At 44.5% G+C, this 20728-nt stretch overlaps 1 protein-coding gene across 4 annotated transcripts; it reads left to right on the forward strand.

Annotated features, from left to right (window-relative positions):
* The first annotated feature begins 1167 nt into the window (after nucleotides 1-1167).
* epn2 (epsin 2) lies at nucleotides 1168-20703 on the forward strand. 4 transcript variants are annotated; one of them, XM_053442899.1, is made up of 10 exons: nucleotides 1168-1397; nucleotides 6755-7503; nucleotides 8728-8882; nucleotides 12834-12946; nucleotides 13640-13744; nucleotides 14146-14290; nucleotides 14604-14753; nucleotides 14962-15054; nucleotides 16512-16733; nucleotides 17219-20703. In XM_053442899.1, the coding sequence occupies exons 2-10, from the start codon at nucleotides 7073-7075 to the stop codon at nucleotides 17545-17547; spliced, it is 1743 nt and encodes a 580-aa protein (XP_053298874.1). In that variant the 5' UTR covers nucleotides 1168-1397; nucleotides 6755-7072; the 3' UTR covers nucleotides 17548-20703. The 4 variants fall into 4 exon arrangements, with proteins under 4 accessions (XP_053298874.1, XP_053298878.1, XP_053298876.1 ...); XM_053442903.1 differs by having other exon boundaries at nucleotides 14962-14991; XM_053442901.1 differs by lacking the exon at nucleotides 1168-1397 and adding an exon at nucleotides 6307-6627.
* Nucleotides 20704-20728: the final 25 nt, after the last annotated feature.

Here is a 20728-nt window from a genome sequence, read left to right on the forward strand (position 1 = left end):
ATTTAATATAAAATTTTGTTTTCTCTAGTGTGTTTCATCTAAATTGTATGAATTGTTCTTTTCTTCTACCTTTTATGACAACTGAAGTCTACCACCAGTTCTCTTTCATGTTTGGAAGGTGAGGCTGAGTTGAGGGGTGTTCAGCTGCAATATGCAAATTCACCACTAGATGTCACTAAATTCTACACACTGAACCTTTAAGACTTTGCATCGACTCCCATTCATTGTGAGCAGCTGAAACAAAACAATACCCCTCAAAGAGCAACTTGTAGGTTACATTTTTTTTTACATAATTCATATCCAGAAGTTAATTTAGGATTTTGTATTTTTTATAAGACACAAGTGGAAAAATTCAGAGCAACAAGGGATGAATTTCTGCATTACAACTTCAAATGCTTTTTGTTCCCTATTGCGTCTTATTACATCACATAAGGGAGTTGTCTCCACCACTAGTGGTCGGTCAAGTTTGATTCGGTTGCGTTTTAGGAAGTTTGACATTACATTTTATCTTTTGTGACCAGGTAGAATTATTGCATTCCTGACAGAAAGAGGAGCGCCACTAGCTTCAGAGCCTGGGTGCGCTTCCACGGCCAGTTCATACCTAACCACAATGCACATCTAATCCCAAATCTTAACCAGGACCCCAGATATGTGTACCTTGTTTAACCTCAGCCTTGATTCCCCATGAGGTCTACTGGTCTTGAAAAAGACTGGGAAATGTCCTAAAGCAACCATAGAGTACACACACACACACACACACACTTTTCTTGGCTTTAATAAAGTCATGACATGCTCGAAGGAAATAAAACAATCACACACACAGTTTCCTAAGAGAAACCTGATTAACCTGAGAGGGCTGTCCAGGCAGTCTCACTCACAGAACAACACAAAAGAGGCTGAGCTTTAAAAAAAAAAAAAGAAACGATCAGACATTGTTCCCCAAATGCCCACATGGCATTCCTGTGAGAAAACTGTAACGAGGATAAGTATCAATGAAACCACTACCGTTACGTGTGGGACTACTTGTGGGGGGGGGGTGGTCATCATATTTTTTAAAACATTTCAGCGGGGGGAGAGAGGAGAAGGGGGGGGGGGGGGCGTTGCACCCCGAGACAAGCCCAACCAAGCCGCCCGGGGTCACACCCTTCCCAGCCTCCCCCCCCGCCCTCCTCCCACTGTGCCCGCCATGTTCTGGAGGAGGAGGAGGAGATACGTGTAGCCTTGGCTTTAGCTGGTTTAGCATTAGCAGCACACGGCTAAAGGCGGAGGCGCAACAAGCTCCTCGGACGCCGAAATAAGTGATCTCCCCCCCTCTTTGGGTCGCTCCTCGGATCCGGCGTTCGCTCGTGTATGGGTTTAAATCCCGGGATTGAAAGCGGAAGCTGAAGGAAGACACGGTGAGGCTCTTTTTTCGTGGCGGGGGCATCGAGACGATAGAGTTGTTTGTGTGTGTTTTTTTTTTTATCCTTCTTCTCCAGAGTGTCCTGTAATCCAGTTTTCTCTGGTGATGTCTCCACCCAGCACCCGTCTTGGCTATAGCTAACTAGCCTAGCATGCTACACGGCTATCTTGGCGATGAAGGTGCACTTGGGAGCCGGTCGGATTTGTTGTGTATCCCGGTAAAGAGGCGGCTGTGGACCCGTTAAACTGTCACGTCCAACAGCGATCAACAGTTGTGCTCGTAGCCGAACTCCTGCGGTGTCTGTGGAAGGCTAATAAACCCCGACGCTAGCTTCGCCAACTTTTCTTTTTCCAAAGCCCAAGTTTAGTCAGGAATTAGCCCGAGTCAGTGGCTGTATCTCCCCGGCGCTAATATTCAAATCGGCGGGTAACCCGAGTGGACCCGAACACGCAGCTGGAACCGTTTAAAAGTCGAGGTTATCACTTTTTTTAGCGCAATAATTGAAAACCGTCCTGCTAGCGTATTGTGCTAGCTAACAACACATACTTGACGCAAGTTTGCTCTCAACTCGCTAGCGTTAGCGGCAACAGCTGAGCGCTAGCTGCTCCACCCGAGGTACCTGTCATCCCCTGCTAACGGTATATCCAGAGTTTTATTAACAATTAAAAAAAAACTGTATTATTTAACGAATTTAGTTGTTAAAATACGGCTCAGACATCTCGTGAATCACGGGGCGTTTGTATTAGCTGAAGCTACGTTAGCTTACATGCTATCAGTGACATCAGTTTCAGGGAAACGCTGTGATTTGTGTGCTATTTCAAAGAAAGGCTTTATTGTTTGTTTGTTATGAACACATGTTCTGCCTCCATGCTCCACACGGAGATGGAGAAGGTTTCAACCCCCACTTCAGCGACTCAATCCAGGTAGAACTTAGACATTCTTCCCGGTGTGGGCGCTGGTCTGTTTACACGCCCCGCATCCAGTCGGCTAACCCCCGCTGCTTGTTTGCCGAATAACAAATGGACAGCGGAAGAGTTTATTTATTTTATGGGTTATCGAAGAGGTTTGGATTTGTTATTATTTTTTTTCTCACGGATCCGCTTGGCTCGTATAGACGTGCCTGGGAGATAGGGGCAGTGCTTTGTCTATTGTCCGGGTGATCAGTCAGTCACAGTGGGTGACAGACGCATCATCACCGTCCTCCTCCCGTCCCCGACTTGGCTTTGTCTCCCTCGGGCCGGACTGGGAGGACAAAAGGCGGGGTGACATGCAGATCAGGAGGTGGTGGTCCTTCCTGCCTTTACCCCATTGCTCATCCCACTGCAAGTCACTTGAGGTCCTGTGGAACCTTTGCTATTGTATTGATCATCTGTGGGTTTGATTTGATTCTGAGTTAATGCTCGAATAGTTGACTATTTCTGACTTCTGGTGGATAAACACGAATTAACCTGAAAAGGAAGTAAACGGATGGTTTGAAAACCATCTCGGCCGGCCTGGCAGGACAAAAGGCATGGTGACCTGCAGATCAGAAAGGTGGATTCCCCTCCTGTCTTTTCCTCATCGATTTTCAAGATCACCGCTCATCACACAACGCACGTACACTTAAATTCCCATGGGTCTTTTGGAACATGCCACAGTGGATTGATCATCCCCGGACTCGACTTGATTTGATTCATAGTTTGGCCCGTAGGTGCTTAATCCTTGAATAGTTGAGGATTACATGTGGTAAACGAGTCACTTGTGGATGAACCTGAATTTACCTGAAAAGAAGTAAACTAATGGTCTAAAAAACCGGCTGGGCTACTTGTTGTCACACTTTGGCAGACTCGTTCCCAGGTTTCTTAACACACAGTGTTCTCTGTCACACACAAACACATTCACAACACACAGTCCGGTTATGCAAGCCGTCTATCTCCAGATCAGCTTTACTCTCGCTGTGTGGGCCGGGCAAGGTAGACCTGTTCTCAGAGTACTGCCTCTCCAACCCTAATGCTAATTACAACTGACCTAGGTGTTGCCAAGACGCACACATGCACGTACGCCCACGTGTAAACACATGAGATACAATCTGTGCACTTGCACCAGACAGTTCATGTTCACTTCCTTCTTGATGGACTATTAATTTCAATATTTTCCTCTCCCCGCAAGTTTTGCCCTTTTCTTTTTTAAGTCCCTGCTACATCTCGTCTGCATTGAAAGTGATTACTTTCAAAGAAAGTCCATGCCCTTTTGTCACAGACATCAATGTCTCCATCTCATTTTTCTTTGAAAATGTAAACATGATGATATCAAATGACGTCGCAGTATGTTTTTTTCTTCCACTCCGCGTGAGTCAGATCCGATAATAGTGTTACTAGTTAGTTCACAAGAATCTCATATGGTTACAACATAACCCAGAGGGCCTTGACTTGACTTTACTGTCTTTACCCCTGTGTTGTCCACTGTGGATGTGGTTTGGTTAATGTTTTGCTACAACATCTATTTACAAAGTCACGTTCACTCGTTGTCCTCATTCGAAAAACCCTGCATGACTTTTAATTAGGCCTCTTTGTGAACAACAGATGCATGTGTGGCCTGTTGTGGCAGTTTTTACCTCCTTCAAGGAGGTTATTACTCCTCTCCGTTAGTTTGTTCGTTGATTTGTTTTCATGCTAGATATCACAAAAACAAGTATCCATATTTTCACAAAAAGAAGGTGGAAGGATGCAGAATGTTAGATTTTTGTCTGGATCAAGGAATTTAAACATTTAGAGATAGGACATAGTTTGACATTTTCAGGGATTTCTATCAGTGTGTGCAATCTGGTTCCGGTTGAATTCAAGGACTGTTGGGCCCTGGTGGAGGTTGGCTCTGGGTAATTGAAGAGGATATAGAGGAAATCCATATTGTCAAATGTAATCCAATTTAAATCCAATATTGCAAGAGGCAGTCTTTTTTTCACAACATGTACGTATGTAGAGAAATCTGTCGTATAATATCTCGCAGCCACAAGACTTCTCAAAGTTCCTCAAACTCTTGACTGTGTCAGATAGATCTGTACAGTGAAGTAGGACGGAGGGAAAGAATGATAGGGTGCTGGCAGACGGCAGGTGCGTTGAGTTCATCATGTCAGACACTGGATTTTCTGTTCGCCCTCCTACTCTACTTGGCCTTCTGGCAGTTTGACATGAGTGATGATGGGCTCAGTCATATTGAATCCACATTGACAAATTAATGTGTGTTTGTAAATGCACACACACATAAATTGTATATGTGGCATCTTCTCTGGAGCTTGAGGAATCTAAGCAGAGCAGGACTGAAGGAAGGCGGGCCGGCAGTATCTTTTGGTGGAGGTTGTTCCGGGGTGCGGGGGGGTGGAATGGACAAGACAGACTCTCCTCTCTTCTTCCTGTCTGCCTTGGGTGAATAGGTGATTATAACAGCAGATGTGTCATTAGGTCTGAGCTGTATTCATTCGGATGCAGGGTGAGGAGGAGGGTGTCGAGGCAACGTTTAGAAGAGGGGTGGGGGGGGGGCTCCACAGGAATCACATTTCACTGGCGTTAAGTGAATTTACGGGATGTGCCAAGTTGTTTTCTTACCCTTTTCCAAACACACACACACACACACCCTCCTCCTCGTTTCCTCACCCTCGTCCCCCCCAGCTGTCCTTCCATGGCACTGGTAGGCAGGAAGCTCCATGAAACAGATTCATACATATGCACGGAAATGCACACTAATTTGGAAATTAAGAAAATCATGTTATATTGAAGACATTTATTTAACTGCACAGACAGCCAATCGCTGTAAAAACACTTCCCCTGTTCACCAAGGTACTTGGTTTAAGGGCATGTCGGTGCACGCTCGGTGCTGGGATCAGATGACTGAGTAGGACAAGTCATCATTGGTCTCCCCTGATAGAAAAGCAGAGGGCCCTGACCGATCTCAGAAAACTCGAGCTGCTGTTTATCACCGAACAAAAGTTTAAATGAGATTAGGTAACTTTGCCGTGGGAATGTCTTTTTAATCTGCTGATGTGGTGCATGACAGCGGCGGGCGATGTGTGTGTTTGCTCAACAGATTTGCTCCGGATAAAAGTAGATCAGCCCCTGGACTAATCTTTCTAAATGATCAAGCTGTGGCACGTTTAGCAGCAAAGCCCAAACTGTATCATATCGTATTTCAGTGGCATCGATTTTTTATCTCCAAATGGGCCGATACCACATCAATTCAAGGGGACAGCTGGGTAAACAGAAGAAACATGCACGGTAGATTTGTGTTGCGCAATTTAATATTACATGCTAAGTATAAGTATTTTTTAACTGGAACTTGGAAATGTCCCACACAGTTTCGAAAACTGTGTCAGTAAGGAAGTGATTAGTTGCTGGTCTTCTGTTAGAAACAGGACATAAGAGTCATCGGTTGCTCCTCTCGTCATCATCAGACTGGAAATCTCCTCTACCACCCACCAAAGGGTGGAAACACATTTTTACTCACTTATTTTTCTCTGGTATCTCTGAAACAACTGAATTCGACTGAATGTTAAAACTGATGCGAAGATAAAGGCTCATCGTGATCTCTGACTCTCATTAAAAATATGCTGAAACGAATTATTGATAATATTTTCTGTACTGTATTTGAGTGACACATGTAAGACACAAATTGTGTAGGTTAACGTTATCCTTTTTCATCACGAAGTTTCAGTGATTGGTCCCAAATTATATTGTGTCTTCTGTGCTGCCACCTCATGCCCTTCAAGCCCACCCAGTGAGCTTCTTCCCCACCTGAGGCTTTCTGAGCAGGAATAGCATGGCCACACAGACCCGACTGACGCTATTCATTTTCACCACCCTACCTTGTAATTTGCGATTGAGTCAAGTTACTGTAAACTCAAGTGAGATTACAAAAGAGGAAAACACCATTCACACCACCCCGGCCTTGTCATAATATGAAGGAGGCAGGCGTTGTGCCACTGCACGGAAATTACTTAGGAAAGTATCAAACGCATTGTTTTGTCTAGTTTCAAAAAGGAAGACACTACAGCTGTTTCTTTGAACACAAATCATTTGCATTTGAATTGCATCGTCAGTATCCGACTTGGATTTTACCCGTGACTGACAAGAAAACCTCTCTTAACAGTCTTACACCTTAAGGTTGAAGGTATTATATTCATTTTTTTTTTTTAATTTAAAAGTAAATTTATTTTCAGAAGCAAGCATTGGATAGTCTCAATGAAATACCAAGTGGTAAGAAACTGAATTTGAATGAGGAAGGGTTCAAAGTGTTTCTGTACTTACTGTGTGGGTGTAATGTAATTCAATTTTAGCTCCTGTTCACTAACCTGCAGTTCGTCTGTTTTTGTGTTTGTCCCAGGTGATGGCGTGGTCATGTGTACAGCCAGCGCTGTATGTGTGGAGATGGTTTTAACAGACGTTGTTCTGGAGGACTCAGGAACACTGCACTGGCCTGGAAGAGCCTCATAAACAATCACACCTGTAGACAAGAAGATTTACACAAACACTCTGCTGTTGTGCTGGAAGATTGGACAGAGACACAAGGACACACAACACATGCACGCCAATTCACATCCTGCGTGTTTGTGAGTTAGCAGCCCGTCACCCAATTCTATCTCCTCTCCTGTGTGAGAGTGTACATTTCCCCCCCCCTGTCTGTCCCATCTCCACCGCCACCATGCCGAGCTCCACCATCCGCCGGCAGATGAAGAACATGGTGAACAACTACTCTGATGCAGAGAAGAAAGTGAGAGAGTCCACTTCCAACGACCCCTGGGGCCCGTCGTCTTCTCTCATGTCCGAGATCGCAGACCTCACCTACAACGTGGTGGCCTTCAGCGAGATCATGAGCATGATCTGGAAACGGCTCAACGACCACGGCAAGAACTGGCGCCACGTCTACAAGGCGCTCACTCTGCTCGACTACCTGATCAAGACGGGCTCGGAGCGAGTGGCGCTGCAGTGCAAAGAGAACATCTTTGCCATCCAGACTCTGAAGGACTTCCAGTACATTGACAGGGACGGCAAAGACCAGGGCATCAATGTCAGAGAGAAGAGCAAGCAGCTGGTGGTCCTCCTCAAAGACGAGGAGCGCCTCAAAGGAGAAAGGTAAAGACTTCAATGAAATCTGATAATAAACAGTTTAAGATCTTAGTAGTAGTCAGCTTTGTTACTGCGTAGGTGGAGGGATTTTATGATTGAGCATCACGCAGGATGCTTGGAGTGGGTGTGCCTGTCGCTTTGTGATGTTGCAATCAAACTCGTTACACACCGATGGGTCATGCTAGCTGTCAGTGTAATCCAAAAGAGTCCACAGATTTACATACACCAGATTCACAATCTGTCTACATCCTCTTTTCTATGCTCATTTAGATCGTTTTGACCGACAGACCTGTGTTTGATATAATTTGATTGGCCAGTGCCTGTGTGTGAGTGTTTGGTTAAACCCAGTTCTACTGGCTGGTGCCTCCGCTGCCGAATTAACTTTTACCGTATGCAGCAGCTGGAGCGGCAGTACGACATCACCCCAGTCCAAGTTAATGGGCAGAGTTTCAGTCGAGTCGAGCACCGATGTGGATCCACTATCCAGTCCTCCTGTATAATATGTTATATGATGGTTTGCCTAAATCTAAAAATGAAGTCATACCTGATTCTATTACACGAGGGGGTATGAGACTAATAGACTTTCCTCCTCAGACATTTTTTGTTTGACTAATGATTCAAATCATTAATTTTTAGGAGGCCATTTTAGAAGACTGCTGATCTCTGATCAGAATGTGAAACTCAGCAAGTTCAACCAAACCTATATATTCCAATTACTCTACTAATTGAATAGTTATTGTTGGTAGCCTAGTTTAGATAATGATGTATTGACATAAAGCCGAGTTCTCCGCACAGGCCATGTTTGTGGAGTTAGTAATGGTCATTCCAGCTTTTGTCTAGGCAGTTGTAAGGTATTGCTATTGATCTAAACCTTCCACAGGCACACAGACGACATTTTTGCTAATTCTAGGGCGTAGCACGTTCCATAATTAGACTGCTTGACTAACTAGCCTTGGGCAGAGGCTTTGACAGCGTGATTCATTTTTTAATAATGATTTTGCTCTGATATTTAAGAATCAAACCCATTTGAGGTCTTGTTTCTCAGGGTGGTTTTGGTAATAGATATAATAGTAATATGATTTGATTCAGGGCTCCAAAGATGAATCAGTCTTTTGCACCTCTTGCTTATTTTGTTCTTTTGGATGCTCCTCCAACGATAATAAACATCCTGATTATATGAGTTAAGATGTCGTGTTATATGCTGTTCTGTTTTTCCTTTGGCCCTGGTAGGTCTCAGGCTTTGAAGACCAAAGAGCGCATGGCCCAGGTGTCCACAGGCGGCAGTCAGATGGGTTTTGGCCGAGGCTCGTCCCAGCCCAACCTCTCCACTTCTTACAGCGAAGAGTACGGCAGGTCAGAGGGCTCACCTGCCTCCTACCATGGCTGTGAGTACTGGCTTGTAGTAACCACAATGATTTTAAACAGAATGCTCCATTATTATTGTGTCCCACTTGGTGTAACTTTGGCCTACATCCTGAAACCTGCCCCTCCCCCTGTTCTGTCTCTGCAGTCTGCAGTAGGGCTGCATTCCTTAGATCTCTGTCTCTCACACACACACACACATACACACACACACACACACACACACACACTCTGTCAGAGAGAGAGAGAAGAGGAAGCAGAGTTCCACCCCAACCTCTATCTTCCGCATGACAGAGGAATCTCAGTGTTTCTCTGCTGAATCAGAAGTTCTGCTGCTGAGATTTCACATGGTTCATTAATATTCACAACAAAACCTAGCCACTGCCGCTTTCACTTCCTATTCTGTGCAGGGCTGAGTGTGGCTCATATGAAGGGAACCGGACCCTCCAACACATCCACAAACAAATACATGCACTCACATAACCACGACTGCTGAAAAACTCCGGAGGTAAACTCAGTCCGGCACAGACCGTGGTTTGGCGCAGTGACAGACAGTGTAGCCGGGTATTTAAAGCACTAATAGATACAACATATTGGAAACCAGTATACAGGCTTTAATGAATGGAAACCGAGCCATGAAATATGTTTTCTGAACGCTTTACACTTTTTATATGTATTAGTAATGCCTTCAGATCTTCTACTCACCTCAACAGAGATTGAGTTAATGGAAGCCTGGCAAAAAAAAAGCAGCGTTTGAATGGATTGAAAGAAATATGGAAATGAGAGAGGGATAGGTTTGAAAAGCAACATAAATCCCATTCAGGAAATGGGATAATGCTGAGAGGGTGAGAATGGAGAAGTTGAAATGAAAGAATGAACAATGGCATCTTTTCCTTCCACCTTCTAACCCCCCGGTCCTTTGTACACAGCTGTGTGTCTGTGTGTGTTGGGGCGTTTATGTGTGTCTGAGGCAACACAAGTGGTTACACTTTGAATCTTCTGTGTTGCGTGGAGCATGTGTTCATCTTTCATTTTGCATTCATTCTTTGATGCACCTTGTGTTTGAGTGTGTGGCTCAGAGGTGGAGGCTCCAGCAGCTGAATCATCAGTTAAGAAAACTGAAGTGGAGATTGGCCAATAGGGGCCCGGCTAGGCGGCAGCGGTGGGTGTTGCCAGGAGGGATTTTTGGGATTCCAGTCGAATTTTCCGAGTATTGTTGTTCAGACAGGGTGTGAATGAGTGGCCATGCAAGTGTGCCTGTTGTTGTTAACCTACCATATCCCCAAGTCTGAAAATATCTAACATTTGCCGTATCTTGTTCACTAAAATCACTTTAACATAATCTAGAGATGTTATTTTAAGTGTTGGTGGTTTTCTTTGCATTATTCATTTAACACCAGTATAATACTTTAAATAAATCTGTCTTTTCATACGGCCCAGTTAAACAAGTAAGATGTGATTTCCAGCCAATAGCCATCCTAGATTCTATGGTTTTCTGTATTTATAGATCACTGGTTTTCATTTCAGTCTAAAAGTTGAAATAATTCAGTCTGTTGTGGCTTCAACGTTTTTTAACTTGACTTAAGCAATATTATCAAATGGTGTATGTGTTGCACTGTGTTTCCTCCAATAACCGCCACACATAGTGTAAACACAGGACATTTATTTATTTATTTTATTATCATTCATCCTCATTTGGTTCTCCTGACCAGTGCTCATTCGACCTCCTGAAGTTTCCCACAAAATGTTGCAAAATGCGAGACAGTCCAACTCCTCAGAGAAACTGTCTCTCTCACCACGTTTCTATCTGCCACCTAATTCCTCCTGTAGAAAGACAGGAGACAGATTGTCTGCAAATGTGAGGTAGTTAGTGGTTGACACCCTGGGATAAAAGCCCTGCACCCTATTATCACCACATAAATCTTCTGCCGATGACACTAGTAGTTAGCATCCCATTTCACTTTCCCCAAAACTCTCTGTTCAGACTGAATGACACAGTAAAGGACGGCGACCGGAGACTGAAGAAGAATTATTCAGAAAATGTGGCGTCATACATTTTCCTCCTAGCAGACAGAAATGTGAGATTCTCCATTTTTGGTCCTTTCCCACCGTGGTGGGTAAGAAGCCGGTGTGTTGTAGTTGGCTTTGAGTTGTGTTTATTTGTCTTTCTGCCTCACTACTATTAAGTGTTGCTCTTTTTGTTATTGTGTGCCAGTTGAGTCTCTCTCTGGGCTCAGTGATCACAAACGCTCTTTTAGTTTGTTGTTGTAATTGGCTCTAGGAAAGTTTTTCCCTCTGATGGAACGACTAAATCCATCCATCGGAAATGTACCACCTGTTGCACAGAACACATTCTGTTGCTTGCTAAGCACTTTTTGCTTTTTTTTTAACGGGATATGTAACTTTAATCCCAGCACAACCTGCAGGGTTATACACGGTCTCTGTGTAGGCTGTGGTACCGCTGCGTTCACTGTCTATGTAAGGCATGTATGATGCTTATGCGGAGTCCATGGCTGAAGTCCAACCAGCTAACCAAACACACCTCCTAGCCCTGGTACTTCTGCTCACGTTCCCCGGAGACATCCAGCCCCGACACAGAAATAGGAAGGAGATAAGATGAAGGCCTATGTCAGAGGAGGAAAGTTACCTGTTTTAGTGCAGGTTTAAGCCTGTGGTGAGCTTCTCCGGAGTCTGTTCATATATATTCTGTGCGGAGGTGACTTTGCAGAAGATGAAACAAGTTAGTGGTCAAACCTTTTCAACGACACCCAGTTCCCATGGTGGTTTCCAGGTTGTCGTGTTTTGAGCAGCATCCGTCTTTTCAAAGCACAACCACCTCAATAGATCGACGTCACGCAACTGAATCTAACCACATATATTATTTTAACCATTTCGCTTCACGGAAACATTTGATGTTTCAATTTCATTGTTACTCCTATATGGTGTCTACTGCGTACAGAAGACTTGACAGGAAAGAGGATGTTAGTCAGATGTGAGCTTTCAAAGTTCAATGTGTTAGATACCGAAATAAATCTCTAGTTTCCCTGTGTCATAATTGGGTCAGTGTTGTTGTTTTGTTTTGGCTCTGTGGCCTTTATCTTTCTGTATTCATCCGCATTGAGAATAGCTACCAGAATAATGTGACATTATGTGCAAGGTCATCATGGTGTGATTTTGTGAGCGCGTGTGTGTGTGTGTGTTTGGGAGTGTCCACATCTGCAGCTTGTCATGACTGATCTGTGTTGCTATTTGGAGAAGAGATAAATTAGGTATGCACAAGAAGTTAGAACATGTTTATTAAGGCCCGAGCACCAACAGGGAATGTATAAGCGGTTGGTCATTCATCTTGTGCGCCTTTATGGTCTCTTCTTCGATTTACTGCACAGTTGAGTTTAGTTGTTCAGATGATTACTCTGAATATGTTAACGCTTCAGTACACAAGCTATGCAAACTGATTCTAGGCCATACTCACACTCTGGATAAAGATAATCAGTAGCATATTTTCAAATGAGTATCAACCAGTCCATTAAGTATATACTGTTATATTTTGAGTATTATTTGATGATGTAGCTATGGTTAGCGAGACAGAATAGAAGCTAGCTAGCTAACAACTAGTTAGTAATGTACTGTACTGTACTGTTGTGTGTGTGTGTGTGTGTGTGTGTGTGTGTGTGTGTGTGTGTGTGTGTGTGTGTGTGTGTGTGTGTGTGTGTGTGTGTGTGTGTGTGTGTGTGTGTGTGTGTGTGTGTGTGTGTGTGTGTGTGTGTGTGTGTGTGTGTGTGTGTCTCGAGCACTGTCTGTACATTTTTGTGCTGTCTCATTGCCTGATCTAATCCAATAAGAAGAATGGACCTGTCATCTCTTACAGACAAACTGAAGTAGTATATTCTGTGTAAATGTCTAGTCTACATACCTGTACAGTCTGTGATGGATGTGTCAGTGATGTTAACGTAACGTTCTGAATGTGTTTTCAGCCACGTCCCCCAATGCGGGCTCAGAGCTGGAGCAGGCCCGACCTCAGACCAGCGGAGAGGAGGAGCTACAGCTGCAACTTGCTCTCGCCATGAGCAGAGAGGCTGCAGACCAGGTACACGTGTGCACACACACACACACACATACTGAGTGGCTGTGATTGAAATTTACATGGATAGAAACCACTTTATTAGAATATTCCATATATATATATTGTCGGGGTTATGAAAGTTGTTTTCTTCGATTGAAGACTGAATTTTATTATTACAGTGCAAGAGTAATTATCTTTGATTAAATTCTAGGACATAAGAATACTTTGCCTATGTTGGGTCGTTTTTCTGTAAATAGATATCAATTTCATAAACATTTTCTTTTGTCAATGAATCTGTTTTCCATCACAGCCTGCATAAAGGTTTATCAAAATGAAACAGACAAGTGAGATTCCCACTTACGTGAACATTTCTGAAGTCAGAAAAATAAGGAACGGAGATTACAGCAGTGCATTTGAACCAGCTGCTTTTGGAGGCCGATGAAGTTACTCACAGATACTTAGCAGTACTGAATTATTAAATACCAGTGATATTGTTCTTCAAGCCAAATACTTTGACACAAATAACCATGTCATTGTTTGCAAATAAGCTAAATGTACTGGGACAGCTATTAATAAGGTAATTTGAATGAATAGAAAATATGATTTGGTAACATCGTTCTAGAAATATCACGCAGTGTGCCATAGAAAGACTTTTAGAGAAAAACTGGGAGAGGTTGTGCAAATGCTGTTGTTGTTAACAGCACTCTGGTTGTTTAGGAGGATCGCATTCGCAGAGGGGATGACTTGAGACTACAGATGGCCTTAGAGGAGAGCAAGAAAGGGGGTCCAGGTTCAGCGAAACTGCCCAAAAAGAAGAAAGAGGTAAAATACACAAACGTGGAGACGCGAGTGACTCAATTATTCCATTATTGTTGCCATGCTTCTTTAACCGTCCTGTCTCTTCCGAGCTCCTTCTTCTGCCTGACCCTGTTCCTTCAGTAGCAGTAATGAAGACACTAACTGGCAGCAGACTGCAGAGTTGCCTCGTCATTATTCTGCACGAATGGCCGACTCACTGGCACACAGGGCTGCTTGACCACCGCTAGTGTGTGAACAGTGTTTGTGCTCTGGTCCTTACTGATAGTTTTTTTTCTACTCATCTATTCTCTTAATATTTTTTATTCATCCCATTCTTCTTTTTCGTCTTTTGTTTGCATCCTTCCTTCCTATTCTTTTTCCTGTCCCCCTAATATTTCTTATCCACTTTCTCTGTCTATGTCTAGCCACAGTCATCTTTACTGGATCTGATGGATGTCCCAGCGGCTGGTGCCAGTGCCGATCCCTGGGGTCCTGGAGCTCGGGCCAGAGCAGCAGCTGGAGCCGGAGCCGGGGCTGCCGCTGCATCAGCAGACCCCTGGCAGTCTTATGGTAAACACACCCTCACTGGAAATTAATACGTTATCCGATACCCTCACACTGGTGAGAATGACTTGTGTAAAGAGTCAGAATCATGTGTGTGTGAGTCCTCTCTGCTCTCCACCTGCAGCTCTCAGCACTGTGACTCTTTGTTAAATAGGAATGCTGCTGCACTGGCTCAGTGGCATTGTGGCAAAGGGGGAGGGGGGCTAGAGGAACATCTTGTGTCTCTACCCCTATTTCCCATGTCTCCAATGATACCTAATGTTTCTGATACTTCATGCAACTCCCTCACCCCTCTGAAACTCTCCCCCCACCACCATAGGGTCTTCCCCTAAGCCAGCAGCCCCAGTTGACCCGTGGGGTGTGCCGCCTTCAGTCCCACCCATGAAGAGCAGCGACCCATGGGCAAACTCCGCCCCTGCCGCTGACCCCTGGGGCTCTGCAGCAACCCGACCCAAGACATCCAACACAGGTGACCATCCAGTTTTTTTGCAAAATTCACTGCCACAACTGTACCTCCACCAAAGAGTTAGCATTTGAGTTAGTTTATCCTGGAATGTTGTCTAATGTCGGCATGCTTATTGTGCTCATTTGTCTGTTAGTGCACCAAAATATCCATACTCATTCATCTGTCTGTCTCCATCTGTCTGTGTGTGTGTCTGCTGTCTGTCCTCTTTCAGGTAGCTTCGACCTGTTCAATTCATCCAATGGTACGTCCAAAGAGGACTTCTCAGAGTTTGACAGCCTGCGCTCCTCCTCCTCTGTCCCCACTGGTACTCACCCATGTCTTCGTCTCTCTAATGACTCGTGGTCTCTCTGTGTCTGTAACGATGTGTGCAGATTCAACTCTGCTGCCAGGCACAGACAGACACACACACACATGTCTTGTCTTTTGTATGTAAATGGGCCCAGACCTGAGCAAAGACAGGGTCAGAACCACTGGAGTCTTTTTCAAATGGTTGATAATTGTCCAATGGAAACTGTAAACACGATGAGTGGTGGAACAGTAGCTGCTCTGCTCTGGTCTGGTCCCAGATCACTGTGGTGTAACCTATGCAGCTTTTATCTGTATACATGAGACCTGGGCCGTCTAGTCAATGGAACCTCTTTCAAATACACTTCACGCCACGTCTTGGGTGTTTTTCTCATGTGGTTTGGAAGTCTGTGGGTGTGGGAGGGTGACATTGATGTCAGACTTGTGTTTTCACTCAACGCAAACACCTCTGATACAGTCAAGGACAAGGTGAGAAGGAATGCAAACGCAGACGTACAACTTCACTAACTTTTTCCAGGAAGGAAAACACCTCTGCTGAAACTTTAGCTCACCTTGTCACCATATGTGTGTGTGTGTGTGTGTGTGTGTGTAGAGGACAAAGAGTGTCGGTGATGTTGAGGAAGCAGCCAGAACGAGCTGTTGAAATGATAACATTTGAATCGGCTCAGGCTGAAATCCACAGGATTTATGGGGCAGTAATTCACACTGGGCTGATTTTATCATGAGCCCATTTTCGGCTCTGGTACACATCACTTCCTGTTCTGGGGAGACAGTTTCCATCTTTGACATTTCCTTGTGTGTGCGTGTGTGTGCATTAATAAACATCCCTGCTGCTGCATAAAGAAAAAGGACTCTGAACAGCCGGGCTGTCTGCCTCTATTAATAGAACCTTCTGCTCATTGTAATGCACTCAACGTTTTCTCACGTTAAATGTGGCTGCATATATTTATGTTTACAGAGGGTTAGTAGTTTTCTGTAGACTTTCAGATGTCTGAAGGTTTGACTGCAAGAATGGACATAACATGGAAATTATGAAATAAGACTACTTAGATTAGCCCTTTGAAAGCTTTAATATGTAACAATTCATTAAAATGTAACAACTAGACATATGTAAGATATATTGGTGACATAACACGATTTGCACCTGAGCTGTGTCTGCTAGAATTTCACACAAACAAATCCCATGATCCTACGCTGCTTCACAGTATCATCAAATTCAGTCTTTAATTATTGGTTTGATTGAGAGACCCCTAGTGGCCAAAGTTACATACTGCACCTCTAACTCAGAATCGCTGATGCGTATTGTAGACGTACACATTCTTTTAACATACCCACATCATTTCTACATCATGTAAGTTTGTTGTGCAGTGCAACAGTTGAAAATAACAGCCTCATTTCACGGTGGTTCACCCGTTGTAAGAGAAGCTCACTTTCTTGCTGGTTTCTGTTCTGCAGGTGATGGGGGTATCACCTCCTCTATTCCCTCCCAAGCCAGTCTCGCCAGCAGCGGCAGTCTGGACCTCTTCGACCACATGCCCACATCTATGAACACAAACCAAACCAGAAAGACTCCCGAGTCCTTCCTGGGTCCCAACGCAGCCCTGGTGAACCTGGACTCCCTGGTGACCAAGCCAGCCCAGCCCCCGCCAGTCGTCAACCCGTTCTTGGCTTCGACAGGTGAGAGAGGAATGTCACACTGTTGGTCTTAAAATCTAAAATGTTTAGCACTTTATCAGAATATGTATCATCTGCAATTTAGAGATGGGTGAGTTTAAAAACTTTGTACAAAATGGATTTGTTAAAGAAGTGAACACACTAATTAACGTTTAGCGATTTAGATAAGAGAGTTGGTGAACTTGGGAGTGTAGTCAGTAAACTAAGAGACATGGACGTACACGTATGGACCTGAACACACTCAACCAGACACACCCATCTTACCTCGTCCTGTCAGTACAAGCTCTTAACTCTCTGGCAGTAGAGAGTAGTCATTCATATGTTTTATAAAAGGACAAAAGCACACAAACTTATTTTCTGCAGATAGTTTTACTCAGGTAGTTTCTACTTTATCTCCTCTTGTACTATTTGCTGTGGTTTTCCATGTAGCAGTGTAATACCATGGACTCACTTCTCTCTTTCTTTGTCCCTCCCCCATCGTTCTCCAGGTGGCACCGCTCCAGCGGCAGCAGCAGCCGCCCACGCCAACCCCTTCCAAGTAAGCCAGCCTGCTCCCCCCACCCTCAACCAGATGCGGGTCAGCCCCATGCCCTCGGGCTTCGCCGCCATGCCTGAGTCCATTGGCCTCTCCGCCATGCCGGCCCAGCCAATCACCATGGTCCCTGTGGCAGGGATGGCTCCCATCGGGCTTGCGATGCCCGGTATGGGGGTCAGCGGAGGTTTGGGGATGGGAGCCTCCATGTCCATGCCCCAGCCCCTGATGAGCATGCCCCCCCAGGGGCAGCCCACAGGAACCACCAACCCCTTTCTTTTGTGAGGGGGGTGACTGGGGGGGACGATTTGCCCCAGAGTTACCCCTCTCTCCTCCCTCTCTCTTTTCCACTTTTGGCTCCTTAAGAAGCTTCAAAATGAACAAGGAGATGTCTTATATCCCATTTATCCCTTTATAACCAACTCCTACCCAGGTCATAGTCCCGGCCCGGCCTCCTCCTAACTTACCACACTCCTTTCTCTGGTTTCTTTGTCTCTGTGCTAAAAGCTGCCTAGTCCTGTGTGTTCCATGCTGATCTGACGACGATGTTGGTGACCACAAAGAGTTTGCTTCTGTCTACAGACTTACAGAGTAGCAGTGGTGTTTACAGTTAATTTCCACAGAGGCACGTCAGGGCCCAGACTCTCATCCTCTGTCCTCCTCTCTCACCTGCCTCCGGTCCCTTACTTCCTCCCGTAGGACCTCTCCTTGTCTTCTTCTGCAGTGGAGTGACGGGGGAGAATAACTGTACTAATACCAGGATCTTATCTCTTCACTAAAGCTAATCTTTTATAAGCCCTGTCAGCTGGTGTGTCTGTTGTTGTGTGTCTATGTCTGTGTGTGTGCACACATCTCAGTACTTTTACACTGTGTATATTCCAGTGGGTTTTACTTGCACACTGGAGTAAGGATGAGAGATGGGTTTATACTCTGTGTGTATGGGCGTGTGATACTAAGCAGGGATTTTGCACAATTTTTTGCTTTTTATTTTCTGCGACTGTTGGGCTCACCATTACACCTTAGCTTAGGGAGGCTCGCCCCTGAAGTGACGGAGACGACAACAACACACACACACACACTGCCTCGACTCTCGGTACCACTCAGTCTCAACTCTCGTCTGGTCACTTCCCATCACCATGGACTCTTTTCCTGACCTTTTTGCATAAACTTTGACCCCCAGGAGTCACAGGATTAACAACAAACACTCATCGACAAGAGATGAAAAGATGTGTAACTGCTAATTTTGTGTATGTACGTGTGTGACCTGGCGTTAATGCTCAGATACTAACAGCCACGCGGTAAAGTAAGTGTCACCTCCCAGTGTGTTTAGAGAAAATGACATGATCTGTGATGGCATCAGTATTCTACTGTCTGATTGGCCGTGGGACGGTTTCCCCCTGTTTTAGTTTGTTTCTAGGGTCAAAGGGAAGAGGTGGGTTTTGTGTGTGTGCGAGCATGAGAAACATTTTATGCTTCCAAGTTTCTTTTAATGAGCAGGTTGTCATTTTTCTCTAAAGAATCAAAACAAAAAATAATATAGACATGTGCAGCCTTAAGTGTGTGTATGTGCTAGCATGTGTTACATGTGTGTGCGTGCACGACCATATATCAACAGGGGTTGACAGAGACATGTCTAGGTTCAAAGGTCAGCCAGTCAGCATTGTGACGACAGTTTACCTCTGAGTGGATTTACTGTGGGTAATCTATCTGATAGAACATTATCTGGTGGACACACACACACACACACACACTTAAGGGTTGCTCAAGGGTCGGTGTATTCATAGCCGGGGAATCCTGCAGCAGCGAGACGCGTCTTGTAAACAAGCATTTTATTGTTTATTTTTTCTGTTATTTGCTCATTAGATGTAAATTCCTAGCCAAGCCTGTCTGAGTTGTGGAGCTGTGCACCAGCTAAGCCACGTATCATCTTCATTCTCTTCTTTTGTCTCTGGTCTGTCTAGTTCTTTGTTTCTTTTCTCACCCTGTGGGTAGGCTTTTGTATTTCTCTTCCCTTAGAAGCACAACTGTTACCAAAGTCATAGCGACTGTGATTTGCGAGGACGTTATAGTTTGAACAGTAGGGTCACACTTCACTGACACGTTTTCTGTTTAGGGAGCTCGCGCTAGCAGAGACTCCATTGTTGTTCATACATTTTTTTTATATTTTCACTGCTCCCCCCCCCCCCCCCAGTTTGGAGCTTGTGTAAGAAAGTGTTACAGTTTGCTGCGCATCAGCTCGTCTACTGACGGCAAACCGAGCATCCCTGTGTCTATAGGTTGGGAGAAGTGGGTTGATGAACAGCTACAGTTTATGAATTGCGCCTGGTGTTTTTTTAGACCCTTCTTCCCGTTAGGTCACTCTACTCTCTTCAGTTCTTCACTGCCAATGTTAATGTGGAAGAGGGGATTTCTTTTCTCTGTGTGTGGGTTGGCGCCCTCTCCTGGTCTGCTGTGATTTGATAGCTACACCAGGACCCTTGATATTTCCACTAGAGGCAGAACTTCATTTCTCTCAGGCAAAAGGAGGGGCAGCTCCAACCAAGTGTATGATTTTTTTTTTTTTTTTTTTGATGCTGTGCTGATTTTTGTGCTTGGGGCCCTGAACGAATGGAGGTGACACTGACCAGCAGATGTTTTTAAATCCTAACAAAATATATGCAAAACAATTTTAGCTGGAAACGGTAAGAAAAAAGATCAAAAAGACCGAACGCTTGATGAGTTTAGCAAAGTCCGATTTGCTAAAAGAAGTGTTGTGTATTGAGATGCGACTGTGATGAACTCCAGCCAGGACACGTCACTCTGTCACTGGCCCTGATTTCACCGCGGCTCGACCTTTTAACTTTTAACTCCAGCTGGTTGTGTCAAAGATTGTTTTATCGACGCATTGTTGGGGAAAAAACAAAATCTCAAATCGAACCTGTCACCGTGTTGATCAGATTCAACGCTCTCCCAAACTGTCACCACACTGCAGTTCTTCATTTAGTCTCGATCCCTGGCAGCAGTTTCACGGTGCAGTGAGAATGTGGGCTGTGTGTAGCGAGCTCCTCTGTGTGTTACTATGTATTCACTATGCTTTTATCAAGAGGACTAACTGACCCTATGAACTGTCTTTGTATGCATAAACAGCCTCCTGTCTTCTTTTTTCCAACTCTATTTCCTCTTCTCATAGTTCTGGGAGCAGGCTGCTTTTTTTTTTTTATTGGATACGTGCTCAACCCGTTGGCATTATAACTGTATAATATAATTTATCATTTGTACTATTGTAACATACTGTTCTCCTGTATACCTTATTATTCTGTGTAATGGGTTTTGTAGGAAAAGTCACCGTGATATTTTAACGGCATCTAAACAAACGAACGCAGCACACCGCCCCCTGCTGGATGATGACAACTGTAGCTGCATTGGTTCAAAAATAAAACGTGTATCACTTCAGATCTGTAACTCCAGTGTCTACGTCCTGTTCTTT

This window comes from Pleuronectes platessa, chromosome 16 (assembly GCF_947347685.1).
Source record: "Pleuronectes platessa chromosome 16, fPlePla1.1, whole genome shotgun sequence".
NCBI lineage: Eukaryota > Metazoa > Chordata > Actinopteri > Pleuronectiformes > Pleuronectidae > Pleuronectes > Pleuronectes platessa.

Coding starts and splice junctions, on each gene's coding strand:
- epn2 (XM_053442899.1), top strand. CDS start 7,073: ATGCCGAGCTCCACCATCCGCCGGCAGATGAAGAACATGGTGAACAAC. Junction 7,504..8,727: donor GAGCGCCTCAAAGGAGAAAG/GTAAAGACTTCA, acceptor TGGCCCTGGTAG/GTCTCAGGCTTTGAAGACCA. Junction 12,947..13,639: donor GCAGAGAGGCTGCAGACCAG/GTACACGTGTGC, acceptor CTGGTTGTTTAG/GAGGATCGCATTCGCAGAGG.